The sequence below is a fragment of the Galeopterus variegatus genome, unplaced genomic scaffold, assembly GCF_000696425.1.
Source record: "Galeopterus variegatus unplaced genomic scaffold, G_variegatus-3.0.2 Scaffold219, whole genome shotgun sequence".
Lineage (NCBI taxonomy): Eukaryota > Metazoa > Chordata > Mammalia > Dermoptera > Cynocephalidae > Galeopterus > Galeopterus variegatus.
The window spans coordinates 597,059-617,321 of NW_007726330.1; the positions used below are offsets into that span (position 1 = coordinate 597,059).

The following is a 20,263-nucleotide window of genomic DNA, read 5'->3' on the forward strand; positions in this document are numbered from 1 at the left end:
GTAAGGGAATCTTAACCCTTGACTTGGTGTAGTCAGCACCACGCTCTCCCAAGTGAGCTAACCGGCCATTGCTATATAGGGATCCAAACCCATGGCCTTGGTGTTATCAGCACCGCACTCTCCCAAGTGGGCCCGGGGCCGGCCTAGGTCATCTTTTTTAAAAAAAAAAAAAAAAAAAAAGATGACCAGATGGGCTGGCCCGGTGGCGCAATGGAGAGTGCGCCGCTTGGGAGCGCGGAGGTGCTCCCGCCAAGGGTTCAGATCCCATGTGGAGACCGGTTCCCGCTCACTGGCTGAGTGCGGTGCGGGCGCGACACCGAGGGTTGCGATCCCGTTACCGTTCAGTAAAAAAGACAAAAAGGAAAAAAAAAAAGATGACCGGTAAGGGGATCTTGACCCTTGACTTGTTGTTGTCAGCACCACGCTCACCAGTGAGCTAACCGGCCACCCCTATATGGGATCCGAACCCGTGGCCTTGGTGTTATCAACACCACACTCTCCCGAGTGAGCCACGGGCCTGCCCATTCCTATATAGGGATCCGAACCCATGGCCTTGGTGTTATCAACACCACACTCTCCCGAGTGAGCCACGGGCCTGCCCCGTATATGATTTTTAACTCAGGCATTTTTATTGATGTAGGCTAGCAACTGTTGACTTTGAGTTTCTGGTGTTTTTTGTTTTTTCCTCCAGAATGTCTACTTTTCCCTTTCTTTTACTCTAGTTCTGGGTCATATGGTAGGGAGGGGTTCTTGGTGGGATAACCCCAGCTGGGTAAATGGGCTGTTTGCTCCAACCCCTAGTTATGCATGTGAGACCCCTTAGCTCCACTTCTTTAAGCATAATCTTCTAAATTCTATCTTGTAGGAAGATGATGAACCCGGTCCTTTAAGCTTAATCCTCTAAATTCTTTGTCTTGTAGGAAGATGACGATTCAGAGACTGAAAAACCTGAGGCTGATGACCCAAAGGTATTTGGTGTTGGCTGTGGTGGGTGGCTGGATGCAAACAAGGCATTTTAACATTATGGCCCAGTTCATATGTCTGGTCGAGATCTGTCCCACTAACACACTGTGTGACCATGTGGACATTTTCTGGGGTAAAACCAGTTTTACAAAGAAAGAACCTGGAGACCACTGGGAATGAATAGATTAAGTCCTGAGGGGGACAGGATTTCCAGTCTTGCAGATTATGTCATATCACCAGACTAGAAAGGCCAGAGGGCTGTCTGAGTTCAACAGCCTACCTGTGCCCTGCACCCGCAGGTGGTGCTTTGTGAGGTCACTGCCCCTGCAGGTGGGTTAGATGTGGGAATGTTTTTAGAATCAGGAAGGCATAAGGGCTGCCTTGTGTACTCTGGTTTCTCTTTAGTTGTCTGGAAGTAAAGAAGGGCTATAAGAGGGTCAGACCAAAGTGAGGCTGACAAGCCCAGAGGCTCACCACCCCAGCTGTTGGGGATGGTGAGCCTAATCCTCATTTTCCCAGGGGTGTGCCCTTCCACTCTTGGGCAAGCCCTGCAGAGTGGTGTTTTTTGAAACAACATAGCCATTTCTTCTCATCATTTCATCCCAGGAGCAGCTGAGAATAATTAGCAGCAATTCCTGTCACACTCCTTAATGATTTTATTGTGATGAGGGTTAAGACCCCTTTGTGTTGTTTAAGTTGCTGTACTGTGCACTGGGCATTAGGAATGTACCTTTTTTTATTTTTTTATTTTTTGTCGTTTTGTCTTTTTTCATGACCGGCAACGGATCGCAACCCTCAGTGTTGCGCCCGTACCGGACCATGACCGGCTACGGGATCGCAACCCTCGGTGTTGCCCCCGCTCCTCGCTCAGCCAGTGAGCGGCCGGTCTGTATGTGGGATCCGAACCCTCGGCGGGAGCGCCGCCATGCTTCCCAAGCGGCGCACTGTAGCAGTGCGCCACCGGGCCGGCCCAGGAATGTACCTTTTGAGGAATCATACTTATGCGACTTTTCTCCCCCCGCACCCAAAGAGAAAGACTAATTTCATCACTCTATCCTGAGGAAGACAGACCAAGTTTTGCAATTAAAAACGCTTTGAGGGCTAGCTGGTTTGCTCACTGGGTTAGAGTGTGGTGCTGATAACATCAAGGTCAAGGGTCTGGATCCCCATACCAGCCAGCTACACACCACCACCACCACCACCCCCCGCGCCCAAAAAAAACCCCTGCTTTGAAACCACCTGAAGCCTTCAAGGTGACCTAGTAGAATTTAGGAAAATTATGCCCAATTATAATCTAAAAGAGTAGTATATTTGAAAATATAGTGTGAGCTGTTCCATATTTGAACTGATTCTGTGATTGGTAGCCATTGAAATAAATCTGTGAAAGGCTGTGGATGATGCAGATAAGCACATGTTTTACCAAGAAAGTAAGTTTTGGCACTGGTGTGAAAAATGAACTCTGGGAACTGTAAATGCAAACTACTTTCGGTGCCGAGTTAAGAACCCAGGCCTAAGAACTCATCCAAGCATTACTGGCAGGAAAGCATGGGGTAGACTTGTGGCCCCATAGTTCAAAGATAGTCACAACTCTGCTCATGCTTTGCAGAATGGGTGTTAGTATTACTATTCTTCTATCGTAGTATTTGGGGTGTATGGGCCTTTAGAGCCTGTGCATAAAACAGAGCCATCAGGTATTGAGGCTTCAGTTATGGAGGGAAAGGAGGATTTGTGGAACTTGGAGCATTTATGTGTGCTGTTGCAGCCTTTGCTTGAGGCTGGAAGGTCTCCTGGGGAGATTGGCTGGTGAACAGGGAACAGGGTGCATGCACTTAACTGTCACCTCTTCTAGAATACTGTGATCCAGACAGCTAATCCTCAGAGCATGACATGTCTTTATGAGACAGGGGGACCACATGAAAGACAAAATAGACTTACTGTTGTCTGTTGTGGGACCAGTTAATAAAGAAGTGCAAAAACAAACCAAAAAAGGCAAAGTTGGGCAGATTGTGAATGTGTCTTTTGTTCCTCTCTCAATCCCACATCAAGGCTGGAAAGACTTGCCATTTATACTTGCCCTTTGACTGATGTGCTTTACTGTACCTCATTCAGTCATTTGGATTTCAAGTCTTATATGGAATGAATAGTTTTCATGGAACAATTTCTGTTCCTTTTGGGGAGTCCTCAGAAATCACAACAAAAAATTCAGCCCTCGGGCCGGCCCGGTGGCACACTGCTACAGTGCGCCGCTTGGGAAGCGTGGCGGCGCTCCCGCCGAGGGTTCGGATCCCACATACAGACCGGCCGCTCACTGGCTGAGCGAGGAGCGGGGGCAACACCAAGGGTTGCGATCCCCCAAAAAAAAAAAAAAATTCAGCCCTCGAAGTAACTTGATTTAGTTCTGGAGGTTGACTGTGGAGGGTTCAGACAGAGCTTGCCAGCTTAGATGTTCTCCAGTCCCCAGTGGCTGCCAGAGCCCACCTTGGAGAGTCCTCATGGCATCTCTGAAGACTAGAAACAATCTCCAGCCTCAGTCTTCTGTAATACCCTTGTCTCAGACCTGGCCCTGGCTTCCTCCTGCCTGAGCTTGCATTTATTTTGTTAGCAAATGGGTCACTGTCATAACTGCCTTTTCCGCTAGGTGGCATTCTCTTTTCTACTTTGGCCTTTTTGAGCTCTGCTTTTAGTTTTTTCTATAGCTGTTCTCAAAACATTTGGTTTCTTTACACAATTAAAATTTGAAGATCCCAGGGGCTGTCCAGTTAGCTCAGTTGGTTAGAGCATGGTGCTAGTAACACCAGGGTCCAGGGTTCAATCCCTGTACTGGCCAGCTGTCAAAAAAAAAAAAAAATTGAGGATCCCCAAAAGCTTTTGTTTATTTTTGTTTTATCCATTGATATTTACTATCTTAGAAGTTAAAACTGAGAAGATTTCAAATTATTTTTTTATTTTAAAATAAAATTAGGGCCGGCCCGGTGGCGTACTGGAGAGTGCACCACTTGGGAGCGTGGCGGCACTCCCACTGAGGGTTCGGATCCCATGTAGAGACCGGTTCCCGCTCACTGGCTGAGCGCGGTGCGGGCACAACACCGAGGGTTGCGATCCCGTTGCCAGTCCCCAGTACGGGCGCGACACCGGGGGTTGCGATCCCGTTACCGGTCAGTAAAAAAAAAAAAAAGACAAAAAGGAAAAAAAAATAATAAAATAAAATAAAATTAAATTAAACCCATTACCTAGTAACATAAATAAGTATTTTTTTTTTAAAAAGTTAGCACAGGGCCGGCCCGGTGGCGCACTGCTGCAGTGCGCCGCTTGGGAGTGCGGTGGCGCTCCCGCCGAGGGTTCGGATCCCACATACAGACTGGTTCCCGCTCACTGGCTGAGCGAGGTGCGGGTGCAACACTGAGGTTTGCGGTCTCGTTGCCGGTCCTGGTCCGGTACGGGCGCGACACTGAGGGTTGCGATCCGTTGCCGGACACGAAAAAAGACCAAAAGGGAAAAAAAAAAAAAAAAGTTAGCACAAAGAGTGGCGTTGTTTTATCATTTTATGAGTCTCTAATGTCTGGCTTAACAGAAGACAGCCGGATTCTCATAACTGCTGCTGCATTCGATCTGTTGCAATGTGTTGTTTTGGCTGAAGTATTTGGAGAAATCTGGCTTTACACAGATTAGTAGTTGGAAATGGGAGAAGTATTTTAATAGCCCTGTCAGGTAATTGTGGATATTCTTCTTTGATACTTCATCAAAACTCAACAAATGGTAGTTTCCTAAAGGTTAGTTGCAACGTGGAATGGGAAACCTTATCAGTGGACTTTTATGTACTTTGCATCACTAATGTCCACTGGTCTTTCTTACACTTTGAATGGATCTTTTACCCATACATGATTTTGCACCATCAGGCACTGGTGATTTGAAAAATATTAGTTTACCAAGTTATACAGATCTCCTAAATGTTGACACATTTTGTTCTATAATATCCAAAAATCTCGTATTTGTTAGTGACAACACTAGCAAATCTTATCAGACAAGCCACTAAGTATTGGAAAGCTGTCAAACTCACAGTGGCGAGTAAACATTTCCCAAGATTCTAGTAATTTCAGCGAGAAAGCTTGAATTTTATCATTGCCAGTAAGTAGTATCAGAGTTTTCCTTGAAGTGACAGGCTTCATTTTTGAGAAAATGTCAGCTAGATACCCAAGTTCAGATAACTAGTTAATTTCTCATTCTTTCAAGTAAAAGTGGTATTCCATGAAGAAAATGGCTAGTTCAATTTGTAACTCACAGTCACATACAATAGCCCTCCCTTATCCACAGTTTCACTTTCCATGGTTTTAGTTACTTGAGGTCCAGAAATATTACATACAATAAGATATTTTGAGAGAAAGAGATCACATTCACAACTTTTTTCCAGTATATTTTTATAGTTCTATTTTATTACTAGTTATTGTTATTAATTTCTTACTGTGCCTAATATGTAAATTGAACTTTATTATGGGAATGTATGTATAGGAAAAAACATGGTCTATATAGGATTCGGTACTATTTGTGGTTTCAGGCATTCCACTGGGGGTCTTGGAATGTATCTCCTGTGGATAAGGGGGGACATGCTTTTCCTTGAGACAACCATCTTACTTTGGTATGTAGCAGAAGTGATTATGCATACCTCTCATGTCATCACACAAAATGTTAAAAAGATTTGTACTCGTGTCAAGATTTAATAAAACTAATAATTTTGATTGCTTTGCCAAAGACATTCTTAAGTGAAATTGTCTGTTTGTTTGTTTTTTTTAAATAAACCGAGCATACAATGACTGCTGCTGCAGTTTGGTGCTGCTGCCTTGATTGTGTTCTAAAGTCCAGCAGTTTACCTACCATTACTTGCTCAAATGTCAACACAGTGAAAAAGGAAAATAATGACTTATTATTATGAAAATAGTTTTGACCTTGCAGACCCCAGGGGTGCACAGACCAACTGTGGGAATCACTGTTCTTCTAAAACAGAAATCTTGGGTTGTATTAAACAGTTGTGTGATAACCATTTGTATTGCTCTGCAAATGTGCATTAAGTTGTTAGCTCTATGGGGTCTTGAACTTTGCTGGGGGGCGTTAGAAAATCAAGAGTAAGATGATTCAGCCCAACACAATAGTGAGGAGTGAAAGCTCTGGAACCAGACCTGGGTTTGAATTTCAGCTCTGCTTGGGAAAGTCCCTTAACCTCAGTTTTCTTCCTCTCAAATATACGCATCATCATAAAAAATCTCTCATTCATTTAATGAGGATTAACCAAGTAAAAGTAAAATGCTTGGCTTCATGGTGCCTGGCATGTCTGTGTTCAGTAGTGTTAGTTTCAGGGACCACCACTACTGGTACTTCCTCTGCTCACTTCCTGGACTGGGCACACCATGTGGTTGGCTTGTTTTGGAATAGCGAAGTCCATGTTTCAAACTGGAGTGTGCTCAAAGAAAAGAAGTCATAAAGGTGAGGGGGCTTTAGACCATGTCATGTGAGGAAAAGTTGAAGGAGCTGGAAGAGAGGAGACTGGGGAGACCAGTAGTCACATTCTGGTGTTTGAAGGTTTGCTGCAGGAACAGTGGTGACAACAGCTGCGGGACTTGAAGCAACACATGGAATTACATGGCAGAAGTTTGCCTTGATGTGCTAAAGACCTTTTTGTTAACTTTAGCCAAAAGTGGGATTGAGGGCCGGCCCGGTGGCGCACTGGAGAGTGCGCCGCTTGGGAGCACGGCGGCACTCCCGCCAAGGGTTCGGATCCCATGTGGAGACCGGTTCCCGCTCACTGGCTGAGCGCGGTGCGGGCGCAACACCGAGGGTTACGATCCCGGGCGATCCCGTTGCCGGTCCCCGGTACGGGCGTGACACGGAGGGTTGTGATCCCATTACCGGTCAGTAAAAAAAAGACAAAAAGGAAAAAAAAAAGTGGGATTGAGCTGCTTAATGAGGTAGTGACCTCCTTATTTCCGAAGATCTTTCTGACAAGTTTTAAGAAACCACTTTTCATGAATGTCCTACAGGAAATTTGTGGGTTGAGGTTGGACTAAACCCCTGAGAGGTTCCCTGTGAACTTCCTGGGAAAGGACTTGGGCCTCGTGGATAAGCAAAATTGAGTGTTCTCTAACTTTATTATCTGCTGGTTTAAAAAGTACAAAGACTGGAAATTGCCCTAATTTTTATCACTGATGTTTAGGGTTGCCTGTGACTGCAAAGGCCCATATTTAGGAGTTTGAATAAGAGATGATAGTTCCAGGCCCACCTGTTCAGGGAGCTTTTGGTCCTGCCCATCAGCCCAGAGTGTCAGGGATCAGGCTCTGTGGTGGCTGAGCATTCCACGGGAAACTGAACGCTTCGGCGCTTCTGTTCCATTATTTCTTTTTCTCTAACATCAATTTTCTGGTCTTGCAGCCTTACCCTTACATGTTCTGATTACTCAACAGAAGGTGGCACTGCTGTCTTAGAAGTCAGATTAGAAATGCCAGCTCCTGGCTTCAGGATAAGAAGTGCCTGGTGGCTGTGGTGTTTCGTCCTCCATCTCTTTTCCCTTGGTGCACAAGCTTCCCTTTCTCCTCTCTCCTTTGTCTGTATTTTACCTCGGTTGCCCTGGAACGTTTTCCCTTGTTTATTTTTTTCTCCACTCCTACAGTTCCTGTGGGTGATGGTATTTCCACTCACTTACTGTCCCTGACACACCCTTCCTTTGAAAACAAACACAGGGATTGATGACCTGGAGCAAGAAAGATGGAGCAAGCAGCCTGTTGCCAACTAGCTGGGAGGGACTGGGATGGCCAGTCTCCCCGAGGTGTTGTGGTCCCGCTCTGATCAAGGATAAGAATCCTGGCTGAGGAGCAAACATCTGTAAAAACAAAATAGTGGCTCTGGGTCAAGGAGGTAGCATAAAGTGGGGGGGAAATTGTTCTGGCATTCTTTAAAAAGGTGTGTATAACCCCAGATAAAGTAAAAGAAAACATTTTCAAAATTCATAGAGCCCAAAAGTAGGGCTAAACTGTGGAGTTCACAACTTAGAGCCAGCCTGGTGGCCTGGTGGTTGGAAGCCCCAGGCTGTGTCTGGCTGGCCCTTCCTCAGCTGCGGGACCATGGGCTTAAACTTTGCTCAGCTCACTCTGCGAAGTCAGGGCTGCGATTCACACTTCACAAGTTGGTTGTGACAGCAGCAGGAGAGACTGTGAGAGTGCTTTCCACAGTATAAGATGCAGTGGTTAGCGGCTCAGTCTTCTCAGCATAACTGAGCCCTGTTATACACTCTCATCCTGTAGGTCAAAAGTTGCCACTTTTTGGGCCGGCCCGGTGGCGCACTGCTACAGTGCGCCGCTTGGGAGCACGGCAGCGCTCCCGCCGAGGGTTCGGATCCCACATACAGACCGGCCGCTCACTGGCTGAGCGAGGTGCGGGCGCAACACTGAGGGTTGCGATCCTGTTGCCGGTCCCGGTCCAGTACGGGCACAACACTGAGGGTTGCGATCCGTTGCCGGTCACGAAAAAAGACAAAAAAAAGTTGCCACTTTTTCTCAGTTCACTGCCCTTGGTGTCTTGGTAGTTTTTCACAGCTTGTAGGCCAAAAGAAATACTTAATGGTTCTGTTTCTTAAGCAATTGGCTCTAAACAATAAGTATTGCTGTCCTCGCAATTCAGTAGCTGCTTGAAAAAATAACGCACATAAATGTGTGTGGTATCTGACAGATATCAAGTAGTGTTGTGTTTCCCGTAAAAATTTTAAATATCCTGGGGCACCTTTGTGAGTTTGCTGCAGTGTCCTGGGGTGCCTTGATGCACAGTTTGGAAACTGCAGGCATAGATTTTCTTACAGTTCCAGAGTGGGAGACTTTATATACAAGTCCTCGCTTACTCACCCCTGGAGGTCCAGCTCAGCCAAGTGAATGCTTTTCTGCCTCCAGTGGCTGTCCATGCCCCCGCTAAAGGCCAGGTTTCTCAGTGCATTATTAATTGACTTAGAGTCTAGATGAAGGGTTTGTATTGGGCAGAACAATCTCAATAATTCCCTCATCCACTCCTCTCCTCTCCAACTCCTTTCCACTGTCCCAGCATTATTATTGAGCTTTTGAAGTACCAAAATCGAAGATCTGGAAAGTAAAAACTGCCTAAGGAGCATAAGCCCCAGAAATTTGTTGTTGGCTACTTATTTTAGGAAGAACTTTCAGGAGCATGTCAGCAATTGCATGTGGGTGACACCCCAGGTTGAAATCTTATGTTCTCCTTATCGACCACTAAGTTAAGAGACTCCAGAACATGTGCTGGCTTCTGCAGGATCTTGGCAGAGCAGAAGAGTTTCCTGTTTGGGCTCTGGGTGTGTTTGTCATACCTTCAAGCCTCTGAAGTGTGAAAGGAAGATGCTGTTGCTTTTCTTAAACAAGTGGCATAAGGTTCTGTTCATCCCGATATTGAAGGATATTTAAGCAGGCAGGTGGTGTGGTATGAGATAGGAACCATGAGTCCTTTTGCAGCCAGCAGAAACAGGTCGTTTGTGTGCCTTTGTTGGTGCACTTCTGGAGAACATTGAGAACCGAGCATTGTTTTTCAGGATGAGAGAGTATAGATTATCTCTTAGAGCATAAACCTAGACTTTTTTGTGTGTGTGTGGCTGACCAGTACATGGATCAAATCCTGGACCTTGGTGTAAGCACCATACTCTAACCAACTGAGCTAACCAGCCAGCCCTGGATTTTTTGATGTGGACAAGATTATATAACACTATTTTTCTGGTGATTATTCTCTTAGGGTTTTGTTTGTTTATTGTTTACTTTTATAATTATTCTCAAATTATTATAGCAGGATTGAATATTTTGGGGGAAAGAAAATTACCTAATCCCATGATACTGATAGTAAAACTTTTCATTCTTCTTTCTTTTGTATTTGCCTATAGTAGCATATGTATTTTGTATCCAGTTTTGTTTCCATCCATGTTATAAACATCTTCAATGCTGTTATAGTCAGTTAGTTAAAAACTAAACACTTAAGAATTGTGGGGCTGGCTGGTTAGCTCAGATGGTTAGAGTGCAGTGCTGATAAAACCAAGGTTCGGGGTTTGATCCCTTACTGGCCGGCCGCCAAAAAAAAAAGAATTGTATGGTATATGAGTTATAGTCCATTAAAGCTGCTGTAACAACAACAAAAAATTATAATTTTCTAAATATTCTAAATGGGGAATGATTTTTTTTTTTTAAGTTGAGATCCACCAACTTTTATTCTAGTAATAACACCAGTCATTAGCACCGTACTTTTTCATGTCAGTTCCCTTATTCTTATGTTTTCTTCAGCTGTATAGATTAAATTATACATTATAATATAGTAGCGAAGTCTGAATATATTTTTATGGTTGTTATTGAGTGAAATGCAGTGTTTTCAGTTTCTCTCCAATGAACTTCTCTGATGAGCAGGAAACGTGCCATGTTTTTTACTCAGGTCAGAAGAAATAACTCATCCTGGGCCGGCCCGTGGCTCACTCGGTAGAGTGCGGTGCTAATAACACCAAGGCCCCGGGTTCGGATCCCACATAGGGATGGCCGGTTCGCTCACTGGCTGAGTGTGGTGCTGACAACACCAAGTCAAGGGTTAAGATCCCCTTACCGGTCATCTTTTAAAAAAAAAAAAAGAAGAAGAAATAACTCATCCTTTATAGCTCAAGTTCTCATTAGGAGTCCACATGGTTGTTCACCCAGGAAGGGAGAAGAGCTTAGTATTTGGTAAGCATTTTTTAGGATTTAGTACCATTTCTTCTGTAAGTCCCCAGGAAATCTCCAGGCTAAGGGTAGGCGTGGCAGCACCCACTGTTTGTGTGATTAAGCCTTCAAGACCAGCCCTTCCGTTCAAGTCAACTCAGACATTACTCATGGGGGTACCATGGACTCTGGAGCTGTTTCCCCTGATCATCATAGCTAACAGGTAATAAATCTGGCTGTCTTTCCTTTAAGTTGATGGTTTAATGACTGCTTGAGAGTCATACCTGAAGAGATATTTTTCCTGCTTGGTCTTTGATGTTAGCTTACCAAGTAGCTTAACCAACAGCTACAAGAAACCGTTACTGTTTGCAGCCTCTTAGTCCACAGGGAGGAGGTTAGAAGTTGGGAAACCATATAACTGGACTTTGGAGTCAGAAAGTCTTGGGTCTGAATTTCAGCATTGCCATTTACTGGGCAAGCTGCTTCATTGTACTTTACCTCAGTTTACTCATCTGCAGAATGGAAATAATAATGTCTGCCTCATTCTTGAATAATGTATGTTTGCTTTTAGTGAGTTCTGTGTTTAGGGTGTGACAGAGAAGCTAAGTGAGAGGTCCCTCATCTTGGTTTTTTTATCCCACCTGCCCCCATGTTCTGTCCCTCACATTCCATGATCCTTTGAGTGCTGATAAGATGGGGGAAAATGACTCACAGCATGACTCATTTAGGACCAGGGAAGGAAATGGCTCTTGACTGTTGCTGGTTTGTGAGCCATTCTGTCTTCTCATGGAAATTGTAATGTGGCCCTTGAATTGTTGAGAATGCCAAGCCTACCTAGTATTTGTTACTTCCCTGATCTCAACACAGTGAATGGCCTTCTTTAGGCTTATCCTCAATGCTAGGGTTGCCTTGTAGAAGTGGGAGATGTGGTATTTCCAGAAGCTCATGGAGTGGCCATGCCGGGGAAGAACCCACCCCAGGCTGGAGCCTAGGGGTCTGCCTGGGTGGTGACCTGATCTGAGCAGCACACGGAATGACAGACAGAGGCAGGCCATGAAAATCACTCTTCTGTCACCCAGAACGAAAGAAAGCCAAGCCGAGTGCTCTGTCCTGTCACCTTCCAAGGAAGGCCTCCTATGTCGTAAGCAGAATGCTGCTGGTAAAAACACTGGTAATTGCTGGAAGTTGTGATCTCATGCAAAGGGGAAGAATGACCATTATTCTCCCTCTGACCCCTCCTCTTGGCTCTGCTGCACTGCCCAGGGGTCCTTCTTGACTGCACTTGCTCCAAACAGACTCAAGCTGAGACTCCCAGAAGCCCCACCCACTCCTCTGTGTTGCTGCAGCCCAGGAGCCGCTGCGTGCCCGATCCACCCTCCCATCAGCCATGCAAGCCCCAACACACCTCCTTCCCTTCGGGGCCAGATGCCACAGATTGCTAACTGAGGTGTGGCCGGGCCCTACCTTCTCCAGCTGGGACTCATCTTTTTTAAATTATATGATGCATAAAACTGCCTGTCCTTAGGGACTCAGCACTTCCGATCTTCATTCTGTTTTTTAATCCATGTCCCTTGAAATGCTGCTGTGTGATTTCTGGGTTCAGTAGGATTCTGCTTATTTGTGTTCCTAACTTTGGAGTCAGGTACATTTTTCCCAAGCTGTGCATGAAAGATACTGGCATTCCTTCTGGTCCTGTGGATACTGAATTCCCCTTCCTACTAGTATGTAGTTGATGGCCAGTTTGCATTTCCACCCTCCTGGCTTTCATGTATCTCAGGTATATTTGCCCAAATGTTAATCTAACACCTCATCTTAGCAGTTGACCTCTCAAATGGAAAAGTGCTTTTGTAACTTGGTGGCCATGTAGAGTTGTGGGTCTTACACACTTCACTTTGCTGTTGTCAGCCTCATAAAGAGAGGAATGGAATGGCCCTCTGATCATCTTTTACACTTTCCAGAAACTAAAAATCCTCAAGTGTCTTGAATCAAATGTACATTACACTCGGAATAGCGTATAACAATAGCAGATTTTGGAGATGGCTCCCTGCCAGAGTTTTGCATTTACATTAAAGTTTGGTTGGTTGCAACATGTGTGACAGAACATCTATAGCCATGCTGAGCCATGTCGGCTTTGTTTTAGCCAGATTTTTCCAATAGACTTTCTTTTCCTCCTTTATGCCTTTTCTTCAGTCTACAAAGCCAATTCTGGAGCTGGTTGAGTTTGTCTTGGCAGATTCCTGTTTAACCCTTTTCTATAGGTTGGGGGAGCTGAACCTTCCTGTCAGCAAGCTGTCTGGGAGCAAAGGCGATTCCAGTGTATCCAAAGGGGCCCCACCAACTTCCGCCCATTTTTCTGATAAGTTGACCATTTCCATTCCCAGCCAGGCAGCGTGCCCATGGCAGTGGCCCAATCCTGGCCAACAGGATACAACTGAAGGAAGTGTGCCGGTCATGGGCTTTCTTTAGGGCTCTTGTGTGTGGAGTCGGCCTCTGGACCATGGGGTGGGATATTCCCATGCAGCAGTGGGTTTAGTGACTTCGCTGAACCTGGGGGTGCTGACAGCTCTCACTCTGCACCCCCAAACATGTCTGTCAAACCAGGACCATTTTATTCTGGAGCTTGGATGTATTGACAAAAATAATCCAGAATTACTGCTTTCTCGGTGACTTGATGTTACTCACATCTGTCTCAGAAAACTGTTTTGCCTGTCCTTCCTCCCCAAGAGGGCTTCCTCGGCACAGCATATCGGTCTGTCTGAAGCAGCAGTGTTGTCTGATGGTTAAGAGCACAGTTTCACAGGGCTGTTGTGAAAATTTTAAATGAGATCATCGTTAATTGAAGAGCTTAGCTTAATACCTAAAATTATTCCCCTGGATTGAGTTTTGTTCATATTTTATCCCCAGTGCTTGGCCTGTTGCCTGGTACACAATAAATGTTAGATAAATTACTTGTGGAATAAATAAATGAGCTAACTATATAGTAATTCTGTCTTTTTGTCTTAGGTTTTAGGAGCATTAGGCCCAATGATGAGAAAGAAGGTGCACGTTGGTTCGGTTTCATACTGAAAAAAAAGAAAGAAGATGCAGGAAGAAAGGCAAAGAACTGGGTTTTTAAAAAATTGTTTTAACTCTGTATTGGTGTCCCCTCCTCACCTTCTCCCTGTCCTGTGTCATCCTTTTGTTACAGTTCTAGTGCATTTGTTAGCTCCTCTCTGCTTCTTCTCTTTCTGACATTTTCAGTGTATCCACACATTGAAACTAACTGTGTAGTTGAATAGGTTTGAAGTGGGGGGTTAAAACACTGCATCTGAAGGTAGCTATGAAACCCTATGCTGGAAAACTGACAATGGCTGATTAGAAAGGAGAGTGTCTATATTGATATGTGTGTGTGATCCATGTTTGAACACCTACTCTAGACCAGGTGCTGACTGTTCCAGGTGGTAAATAGGATAGTCTGTGAGTGCACAGTGCAGGGCAATTTGTCCTCATTGGTCAGGTAGGCGTGGGATAGAGGAAGGCCTCCTCGAGCTGAGGTCTGAGGTCTGGCATAGGGCTTGCGAGGCAAGAGCAGAGAGGGCTGTATCAGGGAGCAGCCATTGCAAAAACCTGGGATAGAGGAAGGCCTCCTCGAGCTGAGGTCTGAGGTCTGCATAGGGCTTGCGAGGCAAGAGCAGAGAGGGCTGTATCAGGGAGCAGCCATTGCAAAAACCCTGGACCATAGCGGGGAGGAGAAAGCTGAAATGGTCAACAGGGAATCCTCAGGGTCTCGTCGGCCACAGTGAAGGTTCTTTTTTTTTTTTTTTGGTATTTTTGAGACCGGCCGCACTGCGCTCAGCCAGTGAGCGCTGTGAGTGCACCGGTCACCCCTATATAGGATCCGAACCCGTGGCGGGAGCGCTGCTGCGCTCCCAGTGCTGCACTCTCCCGAGTGTGCCACGGGCTTGGCCCGAGGGTTCATTTTTAAGTAGATACTCTGCTCATTAAGTGAGGTATCACTGGGACTTTATAACTACATGGGCTGTACCAGGTCTAACACAATATAAGGTTTGGAAGGCATTTGTTTTACTAATCTGCCTCCCCAGCAACCACGTACTTGCAAGATGCAGCATTACATTGTCTAATGGAAAACACCCGGTCTTAGCACTCTTGCTCCTGTGCCCATGTTCAGGGTGCTTTCTCTGTGCCTAATGCTCCCAAAGCTGGGAAGAAAACATGACATTTAGACTTGGCAGAATCTAGATGGCTGTTGTTGCTGTGCCTCAAGTTTGATGCTGGAGTTTTGTGTGTGCTTTGTAGAGCTGGTTCCAGGAAGGATTGATGATGCTTTGTTGGCTGAAAATAACCCTCCATTCTCTCCATCAGGACTTGGTGCTTCTCTCTCTCTCTTTTTTTTTTGGGGGGGGGGGGTGGCTGGTACAGGGATCTGAACCTGTGCCCATGGTGTTATAAGGCTTCACTTGAACCAACTGAGCTAACCAGCCAGCCCAGGACTAGGTGCTTCTCTGCTGATTAAATCCTCCCAGATCAAATGGTAGCTCGTCCAGCTTCACGGATCCACATGGTTTTACTTCTTTCCTCTGCTCCAGTCAGCTTCATTCTCTGCAGGGGGAACCACATTCCAGGTTCTGTCACTCCTGAGAACAGCAGGTCCCCTGCTACTGACCTACAGCCATGGCCGTTGCATTCTTATATCAGTCACAGTTGATTAAGAAACCAAATGGGCAAGTGCAGATCACTGTTCTTCTCCAGGGACAGCCCCCAGCCACCTCATCCTTGTCTCTGAGTTTGGTTTCTTTTTTTTTTTTCTTCTTTTTTTCCTTCCCATTTAACAGGCGGAAGGGTTTGGTTTCTCTGACCAGCTCAGCACTTGAACCATTCTTGCTCTCTCCTCCCTTCCCTGCCTTCTCACTAAACATGTATGGATTTTCCTTTTTTTTTTCCCTTGTGTCTTAATTGGACTTGAACTAGGGAGCCGAAGAGGTTTACCTGGTCTTTCCTCCTGGAGCTGCCTTCCTTCTCTAGGTGAGATGCTTTGCTTTTGTTTTCCTCGTGAACCGGGTGCAGATCCTTCAGCCTGTTCAGTTTGAGGGGCGTGTACTCTCTTTGGGCTGTGACTGCCATGCCTCCTGGCTGGGTAGACACATCTGGTAAATGGATCTCTAGGCTGAGTTCATTGCTTTGACCATCTGCAACTCTCCACCGGAGGCCAGAGGGATGGAGTCATATAAGTCAGGACAGGTGTTGTCTGTGCATTTGGAAACACTGCTTTGGGGGAAGGAAAGAGGAGTGGTGGTTTCTTGTTGCTTTCACTTGTATCCCCATAAATCCCCCTCCTCTTCTTGCCTCTTTAAGGGTATAGTGAGAATCTCTCCCTATAGCAGGTTTTGTAACCACTTTCTTGAACTACTGGCAGTTTAATAATGACCTTTCTTCCATCCTTAGCTCTGTCATTTAAAATATTTCATCACATGTTTTTTTCTGAAACCGTGGCTGGCTTCCATGATAACCATTATGGCTGGTGCTTGGTTCCATTTTACACTGAATTCCTAGTATCTGAGGCATGACTGGTAGGGTGTCCCTCTAGGTCTTCCTTTTGAATGTGACAACCTCCCCCACCCAGTCCAATCCTCCCTGCCCCTGGTGGGGGCGGGCGGTCATTATGGAGTAATACCGTTACCATTTGACTAAAGGCTGCTTTCATTGGGTGAAACTTGCTTCAATGGACAGTTAAGCAGAAATGGTTCTAAGAAGCATCTTTGAGGGAATCGTTACGATGCTCAGAGGTCCCTTCTCAGCTTTCTTTGGTGTTGTCCAAGTCCTGGGCCCATCTCCATTTGAAGAACAGGTGATGTTGTGGCTCCAGGCCCTTCATTGCGGGGCATGACCAAGCCCTGCACTTCTCATATTCAGGGCAGGGTGTGGGGTTAAGCTGTTTTGGCCGAGCGAGCATTTTAGGATCCCAGAGGACTTGGGTGGTTGTCTTTCTTCTTCAGGAGCAGCTCGGTACAGTGACACAGGTGCCCAGAGAGTGCCTGTGACACCAACAGAGAATTTGAACCAACACAGACTTGAGAGCCTTCCTAGGAGATCTTAGTACAGCGGCTCTGGCCACTTGTCGAGGTATGCTGAATGGTATGGTTTCCATGGCATGCAGGCTCATCTGTGCATTTTGCTTATAGAGTTCTCTTAAGTCAGGCGAAGTTTCTTGAACTTGGAGTTGGGTCCACCCACAGGTCTGTTGGTCAGTGCCTTGCTCAGAGGCACTGAAATTTGGAGGGCCTGTGGAGCTGGATTCTACTGCTGGGAAGTTGAGTGGGCCTTGTTTCTAGATATTGAGGGGAATGGGAGCCAAGCCAAAAAGGGAAAGACTAAAAGAGGGAAAAAGATACTTCCTGTCTGTGGTTTTGTCCCATCATCTCTTTTCTTCCAAAAACTTCACCAAATAACCTCAGCTAAACCAGCAAGGCCCTTGTGAAATGCAGGAATATCCCTCCCCACCCGCCTCCCATCACCACACATGCCCTCCCCCCTTCCCTTTCCAGGGTCACAAAAGCCCCAGAAGCATGGAGGGAGCTACTGGCCTCTTACTCTACCCAGGGAGCCCGGGAAGTATCAAGTATTTTTCCCTTTGATGAGGCATGTTTGGTGACTTGATTCCCTGTGACCCTGGGGAAGGCATGGGAGAGTTCCAGTGTGGATATTGTGCCTCCTCCCATGGTTCTGCATTTCAGCCCAGGAAAAGGGGCTGGTGCAGTGCAGTGCTTTGGGAAAGAATGGTAGGGCCTTTGAGAAGGAGTTAACGAGGCAGTGAGTCAGTCCCCTATGACCAGCCAACTGGTTGGGGGCAGGTAGGATGTACCCGGCTGATGTTTTCCCACAATTAGCACCCAGAAAGCTGTCCCCTAGAGGGAAAATTTAAGGAAGTTTTTACAGTCCCCTGTTTTGTTACTGACACGCTCTTTAACATTGGTTTCTTCAGAGTCACTGGTACAAAGGGATTGTTATTGATTCCCTGAGAGACTGACACTCTCTACAGAGCAGCTGATTTATGACTCCAACCTGAACTTGGTGTGGCAGTCCTCCAGGCCCACTTCCCACCCCCTCCATACCCCAGCCAGATCTCAGCTTCTCTTTGCCCACCTGATTGGCAGGAGGCGGGTGGCTGGGAGAGATGGGTTGCTAAGCAGCGTGCTGGACATTGTGCCCTTCCAGGTTGAATGAATAGCTGCAGTGTTCAGAAGAAGGAGGAGAGTTTGGCCTGTCCCAGAATCAGGAGGGACATTTTGGGGAAGGGGGCTAAGAACAACTAGTCTAGTCTTGGCACGGACCCTAGCTTGGGAGAGAATGGGTAGCCTTCCTCGTGGCTGCTTTCCTGAGGTGTGGCTTGGTGTAGCTTTTCTTCACTTAAGCGGAGTCCATAGAGCTCCACAGCTGTTTCTGGGTGAAGGTTTTGTTGAGAGCTGCTACCACCTTATCTCCTCCCTTACTAACCAGAGGGGAAGGAAAGGAGATCCACCAACCTCTGTGAACTCTGCGTGTGCCATTTTGATCATTAGCCTTTCATGGCACTCCAGATCGCTGATCTAACTGGGCTTGAAGGGGTGGATTTCAGCAACCCAGAAATGGGGAAGACAGGCATGTTCTTGCCCTGTTTCATTTGGGACAGTGGAGGCAAGGGAAGGCCTTCCTCCCCTCTGTGCCAGGAGCTTGGATGGTAGGGCTTGGACCATCACCTTCTCATGTTGATTTGGCTTAGATGAAGTGTTTACTGTAGAGCAGTGAAATCCTTCTGATAAGAAGCCTTTGCTCTTAGATTTCCGCAAGGATGTGTGGAAGTGTCTGTCGTGGGATGGTGTTTGCATTAAGAATCGGAAAGCTTTTCCTTGAAGAGAATATAGAGCCAACGTGAAAAGAGCAGAGAGCTGGAGAAGGGCTGTCTTGAGCCGGGGGCCTTTCCCGGGCCTCGTTTGGTCACTTATTAAAGCGTGTTCCATGCTGGCTTGGGGGTTCCTTGAGCTGCTCCTTCATCCCTATGATAAAGTCTCCCCTTATTGTTCAAGTAAGAAAACTTGGGAGCAGCTAATCTTTTGGGTTCTAGTCTTGGGAGGTGCATGGTGTATAGAGCAGTAGCTCTTGCTGCCTCAGTTCCAGCAGTAGATGCAGTGGTAGTGCTCTGGGGCCGCTGACCAGGCCCCCAAGGAAGAACAGCAGGCAGAGGACAGGTTGTGCAGGTGGCAGGGCATGATCACTGGTGTTTGTTCTCCTTGGCGTTGGTGGACATTGGTTGCTGCTGGAGGCTGTGGAGGAGACACTGACATGGGGCTCTGAGCATCCCGGCTGCTGTGGCTGATGGTCCCTGGAGCACTGGCTCGCTGTTAGGGTTCCTGGTGGTGCCTTCACCTTTTCTCCCTCCTTACAAGTCCTGAGTGGTCTCAGTGAAGAGAGTGACTTTCTGTTTCTCTTTTGCAGGATAATGCAGAAGTAGAAAAGCGAGACCCCCAGGAATTAGTTGGTAAGTACCCAGAGGAGCCTCAGGGGCTATCTCTGAGCCTTGCCCTGAGCAAGGTGGCGTCCAGCCATGCCAGGCCTCATGCTCCATGGGGCTCCCCTCTGCTGTGAGCGTCATAGCCCTTCGTACTCCCTCTCAGGGCCTTTGGCATTTTCTAGGATGGCTGGATGAGACGCCCAGGGAACAATTCTTTGAAAATCATATTCATGGTGCGTTTTATTGGGCTTTGGTCGGTTGCCAGTATTGTCAAGAGAGAATTCAGGCCCCTTTGGTTGGGAGCTCATCCTGTGCCTTGGGCCCATCTTCCTTCTTTGTACCCCTTCTTCCCCTCCACTGGCATGTTCCTGTTGCTCAGGGGGTCAGCATGTGGCCTCTGCTGGCACTTTGCTCTGTCCCCAGGCAGAAGCATGCCTCACAGCCCTGGAGTCTGGGACCCTTTTGTGACTTGGGAGGAGCTGGGACATTATGTTTCTGGAAAACAGTACACATCATCCAAGTCCTGTACTAACCCAAGCCTTTCGGTCCTTTAGAAAGCCTCTCAGGTCCTTTTATATGGCCACGGACTTTGTAACAGCTCCAAAAGCCTGACCCAGGGCAAGTTCCTGGCGTCTGAATCCAGGACCCATGGTGGGGTTGACCCTCCTCCCTGTGGTGGCCATGACTGGCTCTCCCTGCCTGTTCTGCCAGTCTTCACAAAGTGGGTTCCTGCTCGCTGCAGCGGTGCTGTGGGAGGACGGCCTGCAGAGTCTCCCTCTCCCTTGTGCTTCCGCCTCGGTGTTCATGACTCACTCAGGGCAGCCCTGGTGGTTTAGGGCCCCACACTCAGCCTGGAAGTGCTGCTCCAGCAGTCTCTCCCACCTGTCCTTTTTCCGAGTAGGACCCTTTGCAGGGGGCAGGGGTAGGGAGCCTATTCTGGTTTTTATATTTGTCTTTTGAGGAAAGATTGGGTAGAATCGTGATGACTTTGAGCAATCCAGACCCTCAGCAACATTCTGCCTTAATCCCTGGGTTCTCCGATTAATGGGAGTTTGAGTCTTCAGATCTTTTAATCTTTTTTTTTTTTTTTTTTTTTTTTTAAAAAGAC

At 46.7% G+C, this 20,263-nt stretch overlaps 1 protein-coding gene across 3 annotated transcripts in view; it reads left to right on the forward strand.

Annotated features, from left to right (window-relative positions):
- The window catches only part of SAP30BP (SAP30 binding protein), a 36,055-nt gene that overhangs the window by 4,463 nt on the left and 11,329 nt on the right, over positions 1 to 20,263 (forward strand). For 2 of the 3 annotated variants that reach the window (XR_550043.1, XM_008566083.1), the window contains exons 3-4: positions 921 to 968; positions 19,140 to 19,182. Coding sequence is in view for 2 of the 3 variants with exons in the window: in XM_008566083.1 (XP_008564305.1) it covers positions 921 to 968; positions 19,140 to 19,182 (91 nt within the window). In the remaining variant the exon portion in view is untranslated. The remainder of the gene's footprint in view (positions 1 to 920; positions 969 to 19,139; positions 19,183 to 20,263) is intronic. The other variant, XM_008566084.1, reaches the window with a different exon arrangement.